The 21,023-nt window shown below is 39.1% G+C and overlaps 4 protein-coding genes and 1 pseudogene across 12 annotated transcripts; 3 read left to right on the forward strand and 2 right to left on the reverse strand.

Moving 5' to 3' along the window:
* On the forward strand, nucleotides 1-3,479 carry LOC137724437 (uncharacterized). Of its 8 annotated transcripts, none has more exons than XM_088694470.1 (13): nucleotides 1-128; nucleotides 270-328; nucleotides 660-776; nucleotides 1,181-1,283; nucleotides 1,418-1,440; nucleotides 1,541-1,798; nucleotides 1,887-1,980; nucleotides 2,143-2,211; nucleotides 2,344-2,410; nucleotides 2,597-2,666; nucleotides 2,797-2,831; nucleotides 2,932-3,051; nucleotides 3,138-3,479. In XM_088694470.1, exons 6-13 carry the CDS (start codon nucleotides 1,762-1,764, stop codon nucleotides 3,207-3,209), a joined length of 564 nt encoding a protein of 187 aa, XP_088550596.1. In that variant the 5' UTR covers nucleotides 1-128; nucleotides 270-328; nucleotides 660-776; nucleotides 1,181-1,283; nucleotides 1,418-1,440; nucleotides 1,541-1,761; the 3' UTR covers nucleotides 3,210-3,479. The 8 variants fall into 8 exon arrangements, with proteins under 8 accessions (XP_088550596.1, XP_088550597.1, XP_088550595.1 ...); XM_088694471.1 differs by having other exon boundaries at nucleotides 93-111; XM_088694469.1 differs by lacking the exon at nucleotides 1-128 and having other exon boundaries at nucleotides 135-328.
* Nucleotides 3,377-15,744, reverse strand: LOC137724818 (putative hydrolase YNR064C). Its single transcript, XM_088694468.1, has 13 exons — nucleotides 15,390-15,744; nucleotides 15,235-15,289; nucleotides 15,007-15,062; nucleotides 14,813-14,913; nucleotides 14,599-14,668; nucleotides 14,351-14,420; nucleotides 14,150-14,206; nucleotides 13,988-14,055; nucleotides 13,821-13,901; nucleotides 4,548-4,625; nucleotides 4,290-4,445; nucleotides 3,825-3,977; nucleotides 3,377-3,659 (listed from the first exon to the last, which is right to left on the reverse strand). The coding sequence occupies exons 1-13, from the start codon at nucleotides 15,540-15,542 to the stop codon at nucleotides 3,573-3,575; spliced, it is 1,185 nt and encodes a 394-aa protein (XP_088550594.1). The 5' UTR covers nucleotides 15,543-15,744; the 3' UTR covers nucleotides 3,377-3,572.
* Nucleotides 11,070-13,637, forward strand: LOC137722365 (eukaryotic translation initiation factor 3 subunit C pseudogene; annotated as a pseudogene).
* A 336-nt stretch (nucleotides 15,745-16,080) lies between the features above and the next one.
* On the forward strand, nucleotides 16,081-19,892 carry LOC137726618 (uncharacterized). 2 transcript variants are annotated; one of them, XM_088694478.1, is made up of 5 exons: nucleotides 17,129-17,525; nucleotides 17,674-17,905; nucleotides 18,139-18,224; nucleotides 18,769-18,813; nucleotides 19,065-19,892. In XM_088694478.1, the coding sequence occupies exons 3-5, from the start codon at nucleotides 18,150-18,152 to the stop codon at nucleotides 19,212-19,214; spliced, it is 270 nt and encodes an 89-aa protein (XP_088550604.1). In that variant the 5' UTR covers nucleotides 17,129-17,525; nucleotides 17,674-17,905; nucleotides 18,139-18,149; the 3' UTR covers nucleotides 19,215-19,892. The 2 variants fall into 2 exon arrangements, with proteins under 2 accessions (XP_088550603.1, XP_088550604.1); XM_088694477.1 differs by lacking the exon at nucleotides 17,129-17,525 and adding an exon at nucleotides 16,081-16,502 and having other exon boundaries at nucleotides 17,674-18,224.
* On the reverse strand, nucleotides 19,371-20,970 carry ATG10 (autophagocytosis-associated family protein). The gene is made up of 5 exons (XM_068465556.2): nucleotides 20,524-20,970; nucleotides 20,356-20,424; nucleotides 20,159-20,258; nucleotides 19,940-20,037; nucleotides 19,371-19,688 (listed from the first exon to the last, which is right to left on the reverse strand). The coding sequence occupies exons 1-5, from the start codon at nucleotides 20,743-20,745 to the stop codon at nucleotides 19,479-19,481; spliced, it is 699 nt and encodes a 232-aa protein (XP_068321657.2). The 5' UTR covers nucleotides 20,746-20,970; the 3' UTR covers nucleotides 19,371-19,478.
* Between the last annotated feature and the right edge of the window lie 53 nt (nucleotides 20,971-21,023).

Genomic DNA, 21,023 nt, shown 5'->3' on the forward strand with positions numbered 1-21,023 from the left:
TAAGATATTGTACCGAGACATCGAAGTGGGTTTGCGCCCAACGCATTAGGCGGACATGTGGGATCAGTAGCTCTGTTTATTTGAAAATTGGCTTTTGCAGCTTAAAGTATCGTAGGCCGCTTCACTTGGTGCACTGCTTTTGAAGCTCCGTTGACAAAACTTTTTAATTAAATTTAATTCGCACAAATATATCTCACATCATAATTCATAGTTTTTGCTTCCTTTCTTGCCATAACCATAATCTCATTTCTCAATCTCTCAACATTCAGAAATTGTTCTGGTTTTATTCAACTTGGAGATGATGATGATGATGATGACCCCAACTTCCGTAAGCCCCTCTTTGCAATAGCTCTCTTAAAGTTTATCGAGTTTCGATTTCATATCATGCTATTCACCTTCTTCCTGCAGTGATTTTCGCACTGTTGTTTTCTCCTTTTGCGGTGATTTTCCTTTGGTTTACTTAAGTCCAGTTTTTCACATTCTTTGTATGATACAGCAGAATTTGGTTTTTGAATTGGTTTATGTGGCTTTTTCTTAACACAAAGTTTATGTGGCTTTTTAATGTCCAATCTTAATAGCAGAGAATGATGAATGCCTACCCTTTTGAATTGTAATTATTTTGGTTTATATTTGTTTTTGTTATTTCCTCTTGCATTCAGATTTCTCATAGGGACCCAACAAGAAGGAGGTACTTTAGTTGCAGTTTCCTTTCTACCATTGCCATGCTTTCTGCAGTTCTCTTCTTTCGGAGCCAGTTTGTTGTCACTGATTAAGAGGTACTATTCACCATACTTATATATTAACTGAACTTTTTAAAAACGTGGATATGTTGTTCATATTATTGATATTGTTGATACTTCGACCTACAGTTGCTAATATAGTTGACTACATTCTGATATAGTCAAGATATCATCGACAAACTTAATTGACTACATTTTGCAAAAAGTGCTGTTAAACGCACGGCATGAAGACTATATGTATATGCTTTCCTTGGCATATTTAGTACTAATTAGACATTTCATTCACAGAAGTTTTTAGCATAAGGATCAGTTAATGCTATGCAACATACAATTTCGAAAAGTTGCCAGGTTTTCTTAAATGGTGCACCAGTCTTATTTATAATTTATATGTACAATGGTTAAAATTTGTAGTTGTGATTGATGTTCTCCTACATGTTTAGGCTCGATGTAGGCCTGAAGGAACTGAAGCACTACCTAAAGGAATGGTTTCCAAGAACTTTGACTTGCTAATGCAGCCCTTTATGAGGTCCCTAATACAAAAAGGTAAGCCGTTGTTTCTGTGTTGATTGTAGCCATAATCTTAAATTTTGATTAGGCAGCTCGAAGGATATGGTAATTAGGGTTGTAAGAAATCGGATTTTAATGCTGATATATGTTCTGTACTCCCTTTGTTTTAGGTGTGAACAAGATTGTAAAGAAGGTAACCAAAGGAGAACACAATTGTTTCTCATCCCGTTGTTTAGTTTCTTTGTATCTTCAAATTCATGGACTTGGTTTCTCATTGTTATTCGATTTCTCAGTTCGCATCAAGTCGTTTTGTTGTGGTGCTTTTTTCATTACGCGGTCATGTAACGAGTGGAGGGATTAGGAATGGAGTGGTAGGGCTATACATGTGTCTGCTATGAATCAAACTAGTGGTAACTGCCCGTAGCCCTAATTGTAATTGAGATTCGCACATGTAAATTTTCCTAGTAAATTCTAGTAACCTGGTTTGGTTTCCTTTTTAACATCTTCCCCTGGGATGAGGACCTGGGAAGCGAAAATTTCAATGCTGGAAGGTACTCCCCTCAATTCGTACATTTTTCGTGCATTTATGTAAAACCATTGCATCCTGATATTGTTTCAGTATGTATTCATCTTGAAAAGAGGGGCTTGAGATATCACAGCCAGCACTTGATCCAGACAATTCCGAGGTGCATCATCTTCTTACGGCGAGAGACAACAGAACAGAAGTACACAGGTATTCTGTCTAAAATAAGGAGACTTGCATAGAACCTAATTTGAAATTTGGTAGCAGACTCCAACGATTCTTTCTCAGTAAATTCTTCACAATTTGCTCCGATCTTACGTGTTCTGTCTTTCCTAATTTTCTCCACTCTTTTGGTTGGTGGTGCATTAACAGGAACATAAACAAGACACTTCGCGGTGGAAGGAAGTGTGATGAAAACAGCACAGATCCTTCATGCACAGGGTACAAAATTTTCATATACAAATACACAGACACGTATAGTTTACTCACGCGTGCATCAATCCATGGATGCGTGCATGCGTGTTACAGATATAGGTCCGTGTATCCTGCACGTCTGAATTACATGTATGGCAGGTTTGTAGAAATGATGGCTCCTGTTAATTCAAGAGCATCCTGGCGCTGCATATGGCATATTATTCAGGTACGGCGAGGCTTAAGTCTTCTTCATTGCTTAATGATAAGATTAGCTTCGGGTTTTAACATGTATTATAAAAGAAGGATGAGATAAATAAGAAACTAAACCTTAATATAATCTGGTTTTGGTTAATGGATAAGAGTTATAACAGTTAATTATCTCATTTGTGACTTTTTTTCCCTTGATAAACAGAATGACTTAGTTCATGCTTGGGTTTTGGGTTTCCAGCTGGGTTATTGTGCACAGACAATTTCTCCATCTTGTAAATTACATTTATCTTACTGTTTTTCGCCTGTTCTCTTGTACAAATTTCGTACGTCTGAAGCAATCCTTTACAGGGCGATTGAACCAAAAATATTGGAATTGTTGATTCTGAGTACATTATTCATTAGGTATTCCTTCACTAGGGGGCTTGGCGGCAAACAAGGTCGGAAGCTTCATACAACTCCCTCTCTATCCCTGCACGACTCTATGTTGTTAAGTTGTATAATTTGTATGATCAGTTTATCACTCACTAATGGCCACAGTCACCAATGCAGACAATTGCAGAAGCAAATGATCAACCTGCTCACAATATAAGCTTGCCTAGTTCAGAACAACTGGTATCTGACCCTAGAACCGAGGTAAGAACTCTAATGAAGTTAAATGTAAGCAAAAATATTTCTCCTAGCCAAAGCTTGTACCGTGAACTTAGGAATGCTTCGAACTCATCGTTCTTGCATCTATTATTCAGTTGAGGAAGCTATCCTTAGTTGAATTGGAAAATTTTCAAGAACAGATGGAAAAAGGCAATCAGAGAAGGTGATTGCTGGATTGATCCATACCAAAAGAACACCACAGTAAAGCAAAAACACAAGGAGATTGACTTCCTATCATTAAAAAGCAGACCATGAAAAGAAGTTTCCCAAAAAGCATCAGTTTTCAAGACTGTATAGTATTCATTCTGAAACACACAATGTCATGCTGTTACAGTTATATCAGAACGAGAACAATTTTCATTATTTGTTCAAAGCATACACGTGGATTTGTGGATCTTCTAATTAATATCACAATTTGTAGCATTCAATTGGTAAAATTTATAAATTATCTCAGTTATCTATATATTAACATAAGAAACATGGAGATCGATTTACCCTTTAATTCTCCCAGGTAAGCAATGATAAAAGTATTAAAGACCGAACCGGCTTCTTCTGATAATCCCCTTAAGGACCTCCCCAAGTTCTTCGCCACGATCCTCCTGCACATGATGGCCTGCCTGAAAATCCGCGATAAACAGATTGCGTGAGTCCTCAAAATAAAAACCTCAGACAATCGAACAAGGTTAACTTAGAATCATTAATCTGTTAAACAATGCATATATTTTATGTGTGGGCGTAAAGCTAAAACTTGTCCTGCATACGTGCATAGAAGAGGAAGGTACCATGGGAATTTCAATAAGCTTATGTTTAGAATCCTTGCAGAATTCTTCAACACCGTCATAACTCAACCACCGGTCTCTTTTGCCCCAGCAAACTGTTGTCGGAACTTTCCAGTTTTCATCTGTTAGTATCGTCTTCATTTCCCCTACATACTTCTGCCAAAAAAAACAGCATAAGATACTGCATTAGCAGCGTAATAACCCAGTTTTATGAAAAATTGATTATTCTTTCGGCCAAACTATAATACAAATCGGGGACCTTGTGCAGAAGCCAGCACCTGCACCCCCTCACAGCCAGCCTTGCATGTTTAATTACTGGGATAGAAAACTGGACGGAATGTAGTTAAACAGGATGGTAGGGAGGTAATTGAGCGTTTATACTAGTATAGGGGGAACGTGGACAGTGGAATACAAATACAGGATGAAAATCAGTGAAATACTTTAAGAGTAAAATTTGATAGGGTTCACCTTCAGCTCTTTCTTCATGGCCCTGCTGATTGCGTTTAATGCGAAACCGGAGGCACCGGATGTGAGGTAAGGATTTCTGTAGACCATTGCATCATCCTCTTTCATTTTATAAGGTCCTGAACTTTCCAAGGCTTTATCACTTGCCCTCAGAGGATCCTAGTTGATCACCACACAAAGAATGTTAACGAACATGTTTAGAGTATGGAACTAATATTATCTTTTTCTCGGCAACCAAACAGAAAATGCACAATGTCATACCTGAGAAAATATTTCACCTAACAAAAAGTTGCTGAAAATGGACAAGGTTGATGGCAGGTTGGCATGCTTCTCTGTTAGCTTTAATAGAAAGAAAAGACAACATTTATCAACCTGAATAAGTTTACAGTGCGAGAATAGACATTAGCATTTAGCAGTGGCGAATTCACGAATTTTTTTCTTCTAGGGATCAATATGTAAAACTTTTTTGTTACACGAAACTATGTACCCTTAAAATTAAACGGTACTTTTATCATTCATGATTCATGGAAAAAAAAACAACCTTACAGCACTACTATTCTCTGCAACGATTATAATTTCGTTATGATACAAGCAACTGAATGTCTCTTAATCATTGATCTCTATTATTATGTTAGGTATGTGCGCAACTCCCGCAGATGGAAAGTGCCTTGTGGCCACTTTATCGAACAGGTGGTGGGCATTTTTCAGAGATTCAATGGCAAGTCCAAGAGAGCAACTTACATGAAACGGATTCACTGTTACATGACATCACGATTCAATAATATAATGCCATCATTTTTATTACACATGACATTGTACTATTTAAACCAGAACCCCGTGAACCACTGTCATTTTAGTCATTCTCCAAGTGAAGACCTTGAATGGAAATTCTAGGACTCGAACCCCTTTTTCCCAACGTGAACCAGCCCCTGGAGATCAAGGTGTAAGTATTACTTGTTGAAAAACCCCGTTCACTGGACCTTATTCTTTGATATAACCAACGGCAATAGACTCAACTAGCAAATATAGAAATACTTAGAAAACACACCAGAAATTATACTGGTTCGGCAGAACTTATGCCTACGTCCAGTTGTGATTTCCCTAGGTAGAGAAATCACTGCTTCTTAGATTAATAATAGAGATTACAGAACTTATGCAAACCCTAGAACTAATCTCAAACCTCTCTGCTGTTTTGCTGTTTTTCTTCTACAGAAAAACAGCCTTGCCGCACCCTATTTATAGATATAGGGTTGGCTTACATGTCCTTTACAGATTATAATTCCTATTCTAAGTGGAATAGGAAATTAGACTTCCTTTCCAATTCCAAATAGACTTCTAGGATTTCTACATTGAATAGGAAACTAAGATTCTTTCCTAACCCTAAGTGGAGAAGAATCGGTGCACCCTTTTCCTAAAACAATCCTAAACAGAAAAGGACATAAATTGACGAGCCAAAAACTAACAATCTCCACCTTGGTGAGTCAAACCAAGTCTTGATCGTTTGCACTCCAGAGTATCTTTGAACCTTCTTGAAGTAGCTCTGGAAAAACTTCAAGAGTCTTCACCTTGGCAACTTCCTTCTTGCCTCATTGCACCTCAGGTGAGGAGGTGCTTCACTTTAATCAATCAACGAGATTGATCAAGTTCAAACAATGCTTGAACTTCTTGGCCGGCACTATCTTTGTAAGGAAATCTGCAGCATTGTCATCCGTATGAACCTTTTCAATCCAAATTTCCTTAGACTCCACCCAATCTCTGATTCTGTGATATCTTGCTTCAATGTGCTTTGATCTTCCAGAAAAAACCTGATTCTTTGCCAAATGAATGGCACTTTGACTATCACACTTAAGCTTCACACAATCTTGAGTGATTCCCATTTGACTTACCAAGCCACTAAGCCAAATCGCTTCCTTTCCAGCTTCGGCCAATGCAATATACTCTGCCTCTGTGGTCGATAAAGCTGTAATCGGTTGCAGTAGTGCTCTCCAACTGATTGGTCCTCCTGCGCATGTAAACACATAACCAGAAGTTGACCTTCTCTTGTCCAAATCCCCTGCATAATCGGCATCCACATATCCTAACACCCCTGCATTTTCCTTTTGCTTTTCAAACATAATCCTTTGTCGCCAAGAACCCTTCAAATAACGCAAAATCCACTTGACTACATCCCAATGTTGCTTTCCTGGATTTGCCATGTATCTGGAAACGACACTGATTGCTTGAGCTATGTCAGGACGTGTGCATACCATTGCATACATGAGGCAGCCCACGGCATTAGCATAAGGTACCTTCTTCATTTCTTGTTGCTCTTCCTCGGAAGTAGGACACTGTTGTCCACTTAACTTGAAGTGAGCTGCCAAAGGAGTTGAAACTACCTTTGCTTCTTGCATGTTGAACTTCTCAAGAACCTTCTGAATATACTTGGCTTGTGATATCCAAATCCTTCCAGCGGTCCTATCTCTCTGAATTTCCATGCCGAGGATCTTCTGTGCGGCACCTAGATCCTTCATGTCGAACTCCTCGCTCAACATCTTTTTCAAGTCTTGAATTCTAGACTTGTCTTGACAAGCAATTAACATGTCATCCACATATAGCAATAGCAATATGATCATCCCATCTTGGAACACATGATAGTACACACAACAGTCATACAAACACCTTCTAAAATTAATTTTCAGCATGAATGAATCAAACCTTTTGTACCACTGTCTTGGAGACTGTTTCAGGCCATACAGGGACTTCCTTAGCTGACATACTAGGTTTTCTTTCCCATATTCAACAAACCCTTCTGGTTGAGCCATGAATATCGTCTCCTCTAAATCCCCATGAAGAAACGCTGTCTTCACATCCATCTGCTCAATCTCCATGTCATGCTGAGCTGCCATTGCTAAAAGCAATCGGATAGAAGTATGCTTGACTACAGGTGAAAAGATCTCATCATAATCCACCCCTTCCCTTTGTGAGTACCCCTTAGCCACGAGCCTTGCTTTGAATCTCACGGCATCTTGTTCATGTAGTCCTTCCTTTTTCCTAAATACCCACTTGCATCCAACTAGCTTTCTGTCTTTGGGTTTAGGAACCAACTCCCAAACAGAGTTCTTGTAAAGAGACTCCATTTCCTCTGTCATAGCACTTATCCAACTATCTCGCTCATCACTTGCTATAGCTTCTCGATAAGTAGTCGGATCTCCTTGACTAATGTTAAGTGCATAATTAACTTCGTTTTGGTCAAACCCAAACCTGTCAAGCTTCTTCTTGTTCCGCTTAGGTCTGTCCAGTGCTATGCATCTTTGGAATGCAGGTGGATTGATGGGTGGAGTTTGACTCCTTTGGGATATCTGACGGATTGGAGTACCTTCAATCTGTCCTGTTTCTTGCTCCACCTGATTCCTAACTGGTGAATGATGCTGATGCTCTTCTTCTTCCTCAAAACCATCAGATTCGGCCTCTTGCTCAATTTGCTCCACCTGAGCTTCTTCTTCATCTGAACTGATTAATGGAATCTTTGTTGCTTCAATTCCAGCATCATCCTTCTTCTCCCTACTGCTCTCAACTTTATTCAGAGGCATGGTTGTCTCATCAAAGACAACATCTCGACTGACAACCTTTTTCCTGTTGTTGAAATCCCAAAGCTTGAAACCCTTCACTCCTTTCTCAAAACCTAGGAATATGCAATGTATAGACTTCGGTTTGAGCTTGGACCTTTCATCACTTGGAATATGTGCATAAGCACTACAGCCGAATACCCTGAGCTTGGAATAATCCACCGGCTTCTCAGACCATACCTCTTCTGCACTCTTAAAGCCGAGAACTGTAGATGGTGATCTGTTAATCAAATAACTTGCATGATTAACAGCTTCTGCCCAAAAACTATCAGGCAATCCTGCATGAAATCGCATGCTCCTTTCTCTCTCCATGAGAGTTCGGTTCATCCTCTCAGCAGCTCCATTTTGTTGGGGATTCTTCTTTACTGTGAAGTGCCTTATGATGCCTTCCTGCTTGCAGTAATCAATGAACTCATTACTTGTATATTCACCTCCATTGTCACTTCTCAGATACTTGATCTTTCTTCCAGTTTGATTCTCGGTTTCTATTTTCCATTCCTTGAACTTTGCAAAAACCTCAGATTTCTGCTTCATGAAATAAATCCAAACCTTCCTAGAAAAATCATCCATGAAAGTAACAAAATACCTGGCTCCACCATTTGATTTAGTTGGAGCAGGACCCCAAACATCTGAGTGAATATAGCTGAGTTGCTCCTTACTTCGGCTATCTGCACTGCTACTTGCGAATGATACCTTTCTTTGCTTCCCAAGAACACAGTATTCACAAAAGTCCAGTTTGCAAGCTGACACGCCTTCCAACAGGCCTTGCTTGTGTAATTCTTGCAATCCCTTCTGGCTTATGTGCCCGAGCCTATGATGCCATAGTTCAGTCTTGTCTTCTATACTTTGATTTACAGAAACAGCTGCTCCCCCGACTATAGTGGTCCCAATTAACTTATACAACTTATTGGGTTGTAGGTCACCCCGCATTACCACTAGCGATCCTTTGGTTACCCTGAGTCTTCCTTTTTTAGACTTGTACCCATAACCGGCCTCATCTAAAGTACCCAAGGAAATCAAATTCTTTCTTAGTCTAGGAACATACCTGACGTTCCCTAAAGCTCGTATCATCCCATCGAACATTCTGATTCGAACAGTGCCTATTCCTCTTACAGGACATGAAGAATCATCCCCCATTAAGACTTCCCCGCTGCTGACTTCTTTGAAAGTATCGAACCATTCTTTTTCTGCACACATATGAAACGTGCATCCAGTATCCAAAATCCAATTGGAAGCCTTGGAGCCCGATGTTACCGAAAGAAGTTCCCCGTCACTCTCATGTTCGGTGACAGCACTAGCGGAACCTGAGCTTCCTTCCATCTTGGCTTTCTTTTCTTTCCAAATTTTGCAGTTCCTCTTCCAATGATCGGCTGAACCACATTTGAAGCAACCTTCCTTCTTTTCCTTTTTCTTCTTGGATTTTGACCTACCTCTGTTGCCAATTTTCTCTTCTCTTGTCTTTTCCCGTCCCCTCTCCTTGCCTTTGGCATAAAGGCCTTGAGAGCTTTCAGTTATATCATCTAGTTTAGCATATGACTGAAGAGCTTGAATTACGTCTTCAAGCTTCAAGGACTCTTTTCCAAACATTAGAGTTGTTCGAAAGTGCTTGAAAGACGAAGGTAGAGACCTTAGCAGGATGATAGCCATATCATCATCTTTGTATGTTTCTTCGACTTTTTGAAGATTAGCTATGCAATTCTGGAACCTGCATACGTGATCTTCAATATCACCTCCTTCTTCTAGTCGAAGCCCGAATAGTTCATCCTTTAGAAAAAGTTTATTGGACACGGTTTTTCCCATATAAACATTCTCCAATTTTTCCCATGCTTCCTGGGCAGACATCTTTTCGGTGATGTGTGACCGAACTGATCTTGTGAGATGGATCTCGATGGAACTCTTGGCCTTCTTGAGAACCTTATTCCATGCTGCTTCTGTCATGCTTTCCGGCTTCTTACCATCAAGTGCATCATCCAAATCCTGCTGTATCAGTACGTTCTTCATCATCCTTTGCCAGTCCGTGAAGTCATCCTTGCCGTCAAAGGGTTTTAACGCAGGTCCTTGATCCGCATTCATCTTCCCTTTTAACATCGTAGAACACCTTGATCCTAGCTCTTGATACCAATTGTTGAAAAACCCCGTTCACTGGACCTTATTCTTTGATATAACCAACGGCAATAGACTCAACTAGCAAATATAGAAATACTTAGAAAACACACCAGAAATTATACTGGTTCGGCAGAACTTATGCCTACGTCCAGTTGTGATTTCCCTAGGTAGAGAAATCACTGCTTCTTAGATTAATAATAGAGATTACAGAACTTATGCAAACCCTAGAACTAATCTCAAACCTCTCTGCTGTTTTGCTGTTTTTCTTCTACAGAAAAACAGCCTTGCCGCACCCTATTTATAGATATAGGGTTGGCTTACATGTCCTTTACAGATTATAATTCCTATTCTAAGTGGAATAGGAAATTAGACTTCCTTTCCAATTCCAAATAGACTTCTAGGATTTCTACATTGAATAGGAAACTAAGATTCTTTCCTAACCCTAAGTGGAGAAGAATCGGTGCACCCTTTTCCTAAAACAATCCTAAACAGAAAAGGACATAAATTGACGAGCCAAAAACTAACATTACTGTCCTAATACTAGCAACTCAATAAAGGCAGATCTCAATTTGTTGCAAAACTTGGAGAGCACGGTGGCATTGTTGCTTAGACTGCAAGAAAGGACAGAAATATGTTTCTTGGAGATCATGTTTGCATTTTTCAATGTAACTAATGTTCAATGAACTGATCACGTTTAATTGCTGTGACTTATAATACTCATAGTCACAATAGCTCTCTATGTCTCTGCAAGTTTGCAACTAGTCCTCGAGCTTTGTCCCACGGCTTTCAGACAAGTTAGTAAATCTCTCTCTCTTCCCCTCCCTCTCTCTCTGAATTTTGATCGACGGTAACGCTGATTTATTCGCGGTGATGATTTCTTATTGTTAGCCTAACCTCAATTCAATCCCAGTTACTTGTGTGTATAAACACTTGTATCTGTGCCCTTCTAATTTCGGAATCCTCTCCTTCAGCTCTCTTCATCTGCAGGCTGGTTTTCGAACAATTTCACGTCAATCAAACAGATTCTTCTTGTGATTTTCTCTTCAACTGTTCTGGTATCTTGTACGAAAAAATGGAGTCCAAGTTCTGGAGCCAGCGGAGTACTTCAAGCAGCGATTCGGATATTGATACTGATAGAGAGTCTGAAACTGCAGTTGTTAATGAGATTTCCACCGAAGGAAGCTGCTGCAGAATAGATGTCAGTGATGCCACTGATGACAAGGAGGATGATCCAAAGCGTGTTCTTAAATCAGCAAAAGTCAAGCACTTTGACGAGATGAATGCTATGTTTGACAAATTAAAGAATGCTGCTAAGAATGTCAATGATTGGATCAGCATGGAGGATTGCTTTGAGAAACTTAATTAGCAGCTCGAGAAGGTGATGTGCGTGACCAAGAGGGAAAAAGTACCGTCTCTCTACATCAAAGCGCTTGTTTTGCTGGAGGACGTTTTGGCTGAGGCACTGGAAAATAAGAATGCTAAGAAGAAGATGACTAGCAGCAATGCCAAGGCCTTGAACGCGATGAAACAGAAACTAAAGAAGAACAATAGGCAGTATGAGGACTTGATTAGTTTGTTTAGGGAGAATCCGGTGAAGAGCAAGGAGGATTCGGATGAGTCTTCTGAAATGGATTCTGAAACTTCTTATCGGATAGATGTTGAATCAATGACGGATGAGGAAGATGATGGTCACGAGATGACATGGGATGTGATAAATAAGAAGTTGAAAGAGGTAGTGGCAGCTTGGGAAGGAAGGGAACTGGAAGGTTTGAGCAGGTTGGAGCAGCTTACCTTCTTGACAACAGTTCCTAAAACACCTGCACAAAAGCTTGAGATTCTTTTCCGTCTTGTTTCTGCTCAATTTGATGTCAACCCGGGTCTCAGCAGGCACATGCCTATAAATGTGTGGGAAAAGTGTGTGCGGAACATGCTTGTTCTATTTGATATTCTGGTGCAATATCCAAACATTGTGTTGGACGATATGGCGGAGCCAGATGAGAATGAATCCCAGATGGGATTGGACTACAATGGGACAATCAGGCTTTGGGGAAACTTGGCGGCCTTTGTGAAAAGGATAGACATTGACTACTTCAACAGCTTGCAGTGCACGGACCCTCACACCAATGAGTACATCGAAAGAGTCAGAGATGAACCAATGTTTTTTTACTCTTGCTCAAAATGTTCAAGAGCATTTAGAGAAAGTTGGGAATTTCAAAGACGCTGCAAAGGTAGCCCTAAGGCGGGTTGAACACGTATATTATAAACCACAGGAAGTTTATGATTCCATAAGAAGTCTTGCTGATCAGCAGACACAAGATGGTGCAGGCAAGGAGCCTATGGCATTTATTGTAACTCCTCGACTTGTTCCTCGGAAACCCACTTTTACTGAGAGCAGTAGGGCCTTCATGGATATTCTGGTTTGATTTATATTTAAGTATGGAGATGATCAGACTAAAGCACGAGCAATGCTTTGTGACATTTACCACCGTGCTCTCTTGGACGAGTTTTCTACTGTGCACGACTTGTTGCTGATGAGTCACCTGCCAGATTGTATTCAGCATATGGACATTTCAACCCAAATATTGTTTAATAGGGCCGTGGCACAACTCGGTCTATGTGCATTTCGGAATGGACTAATCCCTGAAGGACATAGCTGCCTTTCTGATTTATATTTGGGTGGAAGAGTAAGGGAGTTGCTTGGACAAGGTGTCTCGGGAAGTAGATTTCACGAGAAAACTCCAGAACAGGAAAGGCTGGAGAGAAGCCGGCAGATGCCCTACCGTATGCACATAAACCTTGAGCTCCTGGAGGCGGTTCATTTGATATGTGCCATGCTGCTGGAAGTGCCTAATATGGCAGCTAGGGTCCACAACACAAAGCGCAGAGTGATTAGTAAAACATTCAGGCGGTTGCTTGAATCGAATGAGAAGCGACTGTTCGTAGGATCCGCTGAAAATGTCAGGGATCATATAGTGGCAGCTACCAGAGCCCTCAGCGAAGGCGACTTCCAAAAGGCCTTCTTGTCTGGAAGCTCCTCCGGAATTGTGAGTGTGTTCTTGAGATGCTCAAGGCTAAGATCAAGGAGGCGGTTTTGAGAACCTACCCTTTGACCTACTCACCGTCATACAAGACTTTAAGCTTGGAACAAATCACCAAGATGTTTGAGCTCTCAGAAGCACGGACTCATTGCATTGTTAGCAAAATGATGATCAACAATGAGCTGCGTGCTAGTTGGGATCAGTCGACAAACTGCAGTGCCTTCCATGACTTTAAGCACACAAGGCTGCAAGCCCCAGCATTCCAATTAACTGAGAAGTTGTCAATCCTTGCAGAAAGTAAAGAAAGGGCAGTGGAGTTGAAGATAGGCGGTGGTGGACTAGACCTGCCTTTGAGGCGTGGAGACAGTCAGAACTATGGTGCTGGAGTAGGCAGTATTTCTGTTTAGTTTCCTATTTCGTTTGTTATATTCAGTGATGTTTAAGCCCTCAATTCACTCACCAGAGTCAAGTTCTTGTCACTGAGGTGATGCAGAATATTGAATTAGAGTTATTTTAATTTAGTTTTCTAAGTTGTTTTTTATATTTAGTAAAGTCAGACTTGATGATGAATGAAATTGATCATCGCTTCTTGTGTTATCTCTTACTTCTATGTCTTCTAAAGCCTAAAATCTTTATAATTCTGTTTCCAATCTTCTTGAGAAATAAGACAGCAATTCTTAAATATGAAAACCTTTGCGAAAACCCCACAATTTGTTCAAAATGATAAAGCATATATCAGTGAAAAATACAAAGAAACCAATGGTGGATTTCGGGAGAGCACATACCGGAGGATTTAAGAGTATTATGTTGTCAATCTTTTCCCGATGACTGCTAGCATATTTAACTACAACCGGCGCAAAGTATCCCTGAGACACACATCAAAGATCAGAAGTTCTTTTCAATTGCAAACTTCAAATTACATGGTTATACATTCACTGGAGAAGCAAAATACCTGGACAACAAGCGTGACCTTGTTAACACTAACTTCGTTTATAAATGACTCCAAGGATGCTACAAACTCTGCAAAACCGTGAAAAAACTTGACAACATAAACAAGAGTAAATTTTTCTTTTATCTGCCTGCCTTCATATGAGATAAGACCAAAAATGATTACCATTCATAGTGTAGTCAAATCCATATTTGGGTTGAGGCTTATCTGAAAATCCAAAACCTGCAATTGAAGGCAGGTGCAGTAATCAACTGATAATGCTTTTCAAGCAAAGCAAAACTAAAATCGCACGTGAGTAGTTTATATTGATAATTTCAACTGCGTTCAGGAATGGATATCAGCTAAACTTGTGATCTTGATTCTTACCAAGCCAATCAAAAGCGATCGCGTGATAGTCCTTCGAAAGTATGGGAAGAACTTTGCGGTAAGAGTATGCCTGATGATTTGAACACATGTACGAATAAACAGAAGAATCTTAAGACAGATGGGAACTTGAAAATGGATTTCACAATTAAAACCTGCATTTTAACATGCATCAATCAATCATACAGATGCAACAACACAAAGATGGTAGAAGACTTTCCTATTACATTGACAACTTAAGACCGACTCACCTGAGAAGGGAAACCGTGAATCAATATAACTGAAGGATTATCAGCACTTCCGGATTCAACGCAAAACCATCTATGGAACAAAATCATATAGAGAGAGAGCATGGTTCAATTGGTAAACCCTGCAAATAATCCAATCTCAAAGTCTGCATTCCACAGAAACATTTAAACAAAAACATTGAACTATGAAATGTCTAAAGATAATTTAAAAGTTCACCTGAAAACATCAGTGGAGGCCTGAGAATCAGCACCCATTGCGAGTCCAAAAATTGGGTCTTTTGCCTTCTCGCCGGAACCAAAAGCAGCATAAGCTTTCACCTGGAAGAAAATCAAAGTTATGGTGGTTTTTAATAAGCTTCAAATGGTTAAATAACAAAAATCATAAGAAATAAAAAATAGAAAAAGACTCACTATCTTCCCTTGCTTAAACCATTCATCCGAAGGGCTCAGTCCATCAGAATACTTTCCTGCCAAAACACCCACATTTCCACTCAACTTTGTAAACAAACACACACACGAAAAATTTCACTATTAACAAAACAGAATTGTATTAGCACTCTAAAACGGTTATCCTGCACGATGACTTAATTGGAGCACAAATAACAACTCCCTCGAAAAATACCAGAATTAAGTAAGCACCTCCACTGAAGGAAAACCCATCACCCACTTCAACAGGAGCATCAATGTAATAATCCTGGCAAAGAAAATATATTGACAAATCAATGAAAAAAAAAAAAATACAGAAATTAACTTTACAAAAAACTGAAATGAAAGATCAAAGAACGAGTCATTACATCCTGGCCGTTGGATCTACAGGTGAATTTGAGGGTCTTCTTGTGGGATTTAAGGTTATTACCAACAAGTGATAGGGATGATGCAGGAATATGGTTGTGAAGTTGATGAGAATAATAACAAAGAGAAGGGGTTTTGGCTTGCGTTGCTGCCATTGCTGCTGTTTGGTGTGGTAGTTTGTGCTTAATCAACTGTGTAAACTGTAATAACGGTAGCAATGGCGGGAGAGGGTGGTCTGGTTTAACTAACTCTTGGTTTTGACATAAACTGAAAAATGGGTGGGACAGGGTTTTTTGAGGATAGACATTTTCTGGTCCTCATCTGCTGTGTAACACCATACACATATTCCCAAAGTCCAAGTTTTTATGTTATGAATTTGGTTGGGATTCTTTAGGGAAAGAAAAATTTTACCCTACTCTGAATGCAGTCGACTATTATTGCACTCGAGATTAATAGAATTCTCTAAATTTATTGTTCTTGGCATTAACAATTGTGGATGGTTTATCTATAGTCATTCTCTATAGTAACAATGCAAACAACAAACATATTACTTGCTAAATAAATTCACTTTAAACCGTATTTTTACATACAAGCGATATATATAACTCAAAATATCTATAAAACTGTAAAGCATGAGATTTAATCTCAAACGCATATGCAAGACATCTGCTATAAGTCTGTGACTAATGTGGTTACGCTTATGTCTGCAACTTAAACCATATAGATGTAAATATGTGTACAAATTATGGATGGAAATTTAGTAAGATTTAGAATCTTTTTCAAGGAAACTAAAAAGCATATTCATGCTTTGCTATGCAATAGCCAATCTTGGGCCAACCATGAAAAACTAAAGCCCAATCCAAACCTTGAACTAAAATTTGTTGGGTTGAACCAACTCCAGACCCGACCCGCTTGAACCGCCAAGAGCAAACTACTCAAAACGGGTTCAGCCTCCACAAGCGCACGGGCAGATTGATATTCAGAGATGGCGCTTCAGCTTCTCAAGCTCCCAAATCGCACCATAATCTCCCGCCGTTTTGGTAGAGCAACTTCAAGCTTCTCTTTTCTCTTCTCGCAACCCAACTTACAAAAGCTTCCATTTTTGAGCTCTAACAGTTGAGTATCTCTAATTCTTTAAATTGGATTTGGGGTTCAGCCTCCAAAGAGACGGAGTTAACTTGTTTTTTTCACTCCAACCCAGTTTGTAAATTTTTCTATTCGTGTCGAGTCCCCAGAAACCCTGAGATGGACGTCACGGACTCACGGTACACCGTTTCTCAGTCCCATTTTATTAAATTTTGAAAAAATTAGTATTCGGTACCTAGTTCCTAATAGACCTTATTATTTTTCAAATTTTGATTGAAGCTCCTAACATTAATGTGGTTATGTGATAATGAATTTACATGTTTATTACATAATTTTTTTAATATAAAAATTATTAATTAATTTAAGAATTAATGCTCACACCCCTACTAAACTCGTAATTCATTTTTAATTCAAACATTTTCAAAATAATAAAAAATAAAATTAGATTAAGTTTGTGCCTATTAGTTTTTTTTTTTTTTTTAATAAAAAGATTCTCAATTTTATAATCTTAAGTGTATCCATTCATATAATTTTTTATTTTTTTTAATCTTAAATGTACTCATTCTTAAATATACCAATTTGTATATATAAAATGTACCTTTTTTTTTTTTAATATAAAATCCATTCAAAATTTTTAATCTATTTTTACATTTATATGGATACATTATTTTTTGTTGATTTGAGAATGTATCCATATCAAGTTTGATCGAAAAAATTTACTAATGTTATTAAGCTTGATATCATTTTTTTATTTTGGTTTTGAAGAATGTACCCATGTTTTGGTATAATAACTTTTTTGTTAATTTTGGTGAATGTACCCATATATATGTATGTGTGTGTGTATATATACACACACACACACACACACACAATTTTTAATTTTTAGTTTAAAAAATATAGTAACTTACATTATTACATTAATATCAAGGATTTCGATCAAAAACTAAAAATTAATAAGGTTTCAGTCAAAGAATATTGATAACTAAGGACCGCATACAAAGTGTCCCTTATATTTTCGGCACGGGACACCAAGGGGTGGTGTACCATCTCATGTAAGTTGCTCTCTAGAAACCCTTTTCTGTATGACATTGATATTCACCATTGTGCTTGATTAATGGAAATTACAGGAGGAAGAGGTTGATGAGTTATGTCAGTAGGGACTACGTAGTTAACTTTGGTTGTTCATGTTTGGCGGTGTAGGGAAGGTGTGTGTAGACGGAAAGGTGGTCAACAAAGCTGGGACTCCAGTCTCAGACAAAGATCTTGCACAGATAATTGCTGAAGTCCCAAAATATCGAGTCGTGCAGTAACTTCAGCGGGACCTCGAGTGCTAATTTGTTCTTATATTGTCTATCCAGAGCAGGATTCAAGTTAGAAGCTGCCATTGAACCTCTCTTTCATCTCCATTCCATTGATAAGCTTTCAAAGACTTGTAAATTTATCATCGTTATCTGGTTCTTTGGCTGTTTCGATCTCTCTTTTCTATTTTCTGTTAGGGGAAATTCCGAGGATTTGTTGCTTGTCTAATTCTATATGTTCTCTATGTGCTATTCCCCCATGGAAAAAAAATCTGCTCTAAGAAAAGTTGAAAGCTAGGTAGCTTTGTTTCACTATTATGCCTTTGGGTTTTACACTTGGTCACGGCTTCTTTTAATTTGGAAGCAGGTCATGCTGCTATGGTCAGTGTGATGAAGGAAGAGGCGACATTGGTCACCCTGGTTAAACCTCAAACCGAAGCTCGCAGATCACAAGTAAGAGTCTTACATCAACCCGTACTTACCTTTGGAAGCTATTTCGGGTTTATTTTACTAGAAATTAGAAAGTACAGCAGATATGACAATATAGGGAAGGAGTTACCTTCATTTTCTGGCTTACAACATCAATGCCAATTCAACTGCTATTTGATATTTAAGGAAAACGTTACGAACTGGGAAGACATGAAGAACATTATGCATTTACTTCTGGAAGTTTCCAGAATAATGAGTATTTCCCTTGCATTTGTATGCACCACTAAATACTAATCCCTGCATAAAGCTCAGACAGACTTTGATAGGTCCACATTTATAAGTTTTCCTTGCTCTTTATTGTGCTCAATGCATGGAACAATGTCACGTAATTTACATATAGTTTGGGTTTGTTTTCTGTGTAAGTTGCGCGTTGGCTTTCAGTACTTTTGAGGGTGGAAACTTTAGAAGTTTGTAATTTCAAATGCACGATGACAAGATAAGGGTCGATGCTGTTAAGAAAACATAAAATTGCAAAAGTTTACATTTCGGAAGTTCATTTTCTTTGCAGGTAGGAAGTGGTGGGGTTGCGAGTGATCCATTAGTCCATCAAGAAGTAAGCATTTCTTCCTTGTTTTTATCCGGTATCTTTCAGCTTAATATCGAAAGGAGAACAAGATTCTTATTTTTCACTGTGTTGTTAAGACTCCTATCTGCAATTGTTATTTAGCCCTAACTGAGACCTAATGCAGCCTCTCGTATCTGGCCGTATCACCAATTGCGAGTTCATCGGCTTCATGATAATGCAACATATTCATCAAATTGCTAAATAAGAAGGCTACTTGTTGATTAAGTTTTATTGTATAGGTTCTTGATAGGATTATCAAGGTTGTAGAGAATTTTGGATTTAGCAGCAAAGGACGGTTTGAGTCTCCTCTTAAGTGGTGCTGGGGGCAATACAGAATTTCTCGTTCACTTCTCAGACAGCTAAGAGAAGTGAGGATGAAAAAATGTTAAACATGACAGAATCTGTTCATTCGCCCGAACTCGCCATTAAGGAGTAGTTCAAAACAGAAGATAGGGTTAGCAACCCCAGTTGTCTTGGGTCTAGACGCTGTTTACTTGAAATCATCAATTAGCTTATTTGATAAGGCTTTTCGACAATTGTAAGGATGAGCAAACTACATAATATGATCTGATATTTCGGGTTTATTTCCGGATGACCCAATAATTGTGAGGAAGAAGGAGTTCTGAATGATTCATAGATTAGAATTTCTTCTTTCAACTACAACTTTTATGATGATTCAACATTTCAAAAGGGACTCTAATACCAACCACTTGACCTACGACTGAGAGCCAAGACACCAAATATTGTTCAAGTGCTACTCCATTTTTAGCCTGAGAATTATCACCAAGGAAAAGCAGCTTCATCCACTCACTGGTTCCACAAGGATGCAGCTTGTACCACGGTCTGTTCAAGTATGGATGCTCCTAGAAACATCATATATGTTCAGATGTTTGATGCAATATTAGCAACTAGAAAGAATGTGTCCACTTTATATGTTCTAATCTAAGTTATTGTAATCTACGGGAGGTGGATTTGAAGGGCGGGCACACTGCCCTGCCCAATTGACCTAACCTGTATATGCATCGTTTATATGAATCTTATAAACGTAAAATTAACTGCACAAACAAGTTTAGCAAGAACAGGAAGCATGGATCCAAAGATGAGGAAAATGTACCTCCTGAGTTATAAATGTCCATTTTGATTCCAGTAAAACCTTCGATGAGCGAGCAGGTAGGTCCTTTTCTATTTCTTCCAATGCCAAAGGCTGTCCATCTATATATCATTCACAAAGGAAAAGTTATGAAGATTAACACTTGCATTTTCTTAACCAGAACTGACCTTAAGTGATTCGTTAAATTTCGTTTATGTAGCAAAAAAAAAAAGATTACCATACCGATGTAGTAACCGCGAAAATACAGCACGGGAACTCGATATGAATCACTGTATACTATATGAAAATCGTAGTAGCATACTTGAAGATTGCTGGTGTCAACCTTGCAAATAGCAAATAGCAAAAATGATGAATGAGTGATTGGGTTAGCCGGCCATCCCTAACAAAATCTTTACAATACGGGGTAACTATGTACTCACCAGCGTGGCATTATCAACAGACTCGGGCTCCTCTTCGTCCCAAGCGTGATTCTCTTCATTAGCATCTTCCTAAGACAGATCATTAATCCACGAAGTTTGATTAGTAGAGCTCCAAATAACAATTACATCAATGACAAGCGAGTTGAACCAATAAGCCACGTGTCTTACCTTGATTGACCCAAGAAGGCAAATCTTCTCCAACGACAAGTAGCCATGCTGCTGCTGCTGCTGCTCGTGCAGGCCGGAGAGATGGGGAGGCTGTTTGGGAGAGGGAACCCACGTCCATGGAGGAAAGGCGGAGTTAAATTCTTTCCAGTTGTTGGCAAAAGCACGTGCTGCGACGTGGAAGTCACGTGACGAGAGGGCTCCATCCCATCCCAAAACCTCCATAATATTCGCTTGATTTCCTTTCCTTGCAATTGAGAATTCGATCGGGTCTGGAATTCGTTTTAGTCCGTCTTCGCGAGTCGTTGCGATTCGCAAGCAGCGGCAAGGTGGGTCGTCGTCGGGATATTGCAATTGCAGAGTCGCAGGTGGGTGGGTGGGTCGTCGTGGGATGTCGGGATGCAACTGCAGAGGGAGAGATAGAGAGAGAAGATTTATTTATTATTAATTTTTTTTTTTTTTGGGGTGACAAACGAATTAGCTTTTCAATCCGATTCCTTTCC

The sequence above is a fragment of the Pyrus communis genome, chromosome 5, assembly GCF_041283825.1.
Source record: "Pyrus communis isolate YQ-2024b chromosome 5, ASM4128382v1, whole genome shotgun sequence".
NCBI lineage: Eukaryota > Viridiplantae > Streptophyta > Magnoliopsida > Rosales > Rosaceae > Pyrus > Pyrus communis.

What these genes read in the sequence shown, in the direction of transcription:
- LOC137724437 (XM_088694470.1), top strand. Translation starts at nt 1,762, where the DNA reads ATGAGGACCTGGGAAGCGAAAATTTCAATGCTGGAAG. An exon ending in GAAAATTTCAATGCTGGAAG is followed by an intron (nt 1,799 to 1,886) that starts GTACTCCCCTCA and finishes CATCTTGAAAAG; the next exon opens with AGGGGCTTGAGATATCACAG. An exon ending in GCATATGGCATATTATTCAG is followed by an intron (nt 2,411 to 2,596) that starts GTACGGCGAGGC and finishes CTTGATAAACAG; the next exon opens with AATGACTTAGTTCATGCTTG.
- LOC137724818 (XM_088694468.1), bottom strand. Translation starts at nt 15,542, where the DNA reads ATGGCAGCAACGCAAGCCAAAACCCCTTCTCTTTGTTATTATTCTCAT. An exon ending in TTCACGGTTTCCCTTCTCAG is followed by an intron (nt 14,421 to 14,598) that starts GTGAGTCGGTCT and finishes TCAAATCATCAG; the next exon opens with GCATACTCTTACCGCAAAGT. An exon ending in CCATGAAGAAAGAGCTGAAG is followed by an intron (nt 3,978 to 4,289) that starts GTGAACCCTATC and finishes TTTTTTTGGCAG; the next exon opens with AAGTATGTAGGGGAAATGAA.
- LOC137726618 (XM_088694477.1), top strand. Translation starts at nt 18,150, where the DNA reads ATGGTCAGTGTGATGAAGGAAGAGGCGACATTGGTCACCCTGGTTAAA. An exon ending in CCGAAGCTCGCAGATCACAA is followed by an intron (nt 18,225 to 18,768) that starts GTAAGAGTCTTA and finishes TTTTCTTTGCAG; the next exon opens with GTAGGAAGTGGTGGGGTTGC. An exon ending in ATCCATTAGTCCATCAAGAA is followed by an intron (nt 18,814 to 19,064) that starts GTAAGCATTTCT and finishes TTTATTGTATAG; the next exon opens with GTTCTTGATAGGATTATCAA.
- ATG10 (XM_068465556.2), bottom strand. Translation starts at nt 20,745, where the DNA reads ATGGAGGTTTTGGGATGGGATGGAGCCCTCTCGTCACGTGACTTCCAC. An exon ending in CTGTTGATAATGCCACGCTG is followed by an intron (nt 20,259 to 20,355) that starts GTGAGTACATAG and finishes GCTATTTGCAAG; the next exon opens with GTTGACACCAGCAATCTTCA. An exon ending in TTTTCGCGGTTACTACATCG is followed by an intron (nt 20,038 to 20,158) that starts GTATGGTAATCT and finishes AATGATATATAG; the next exon opens with ATGGACAGCCTTTGGCATTG.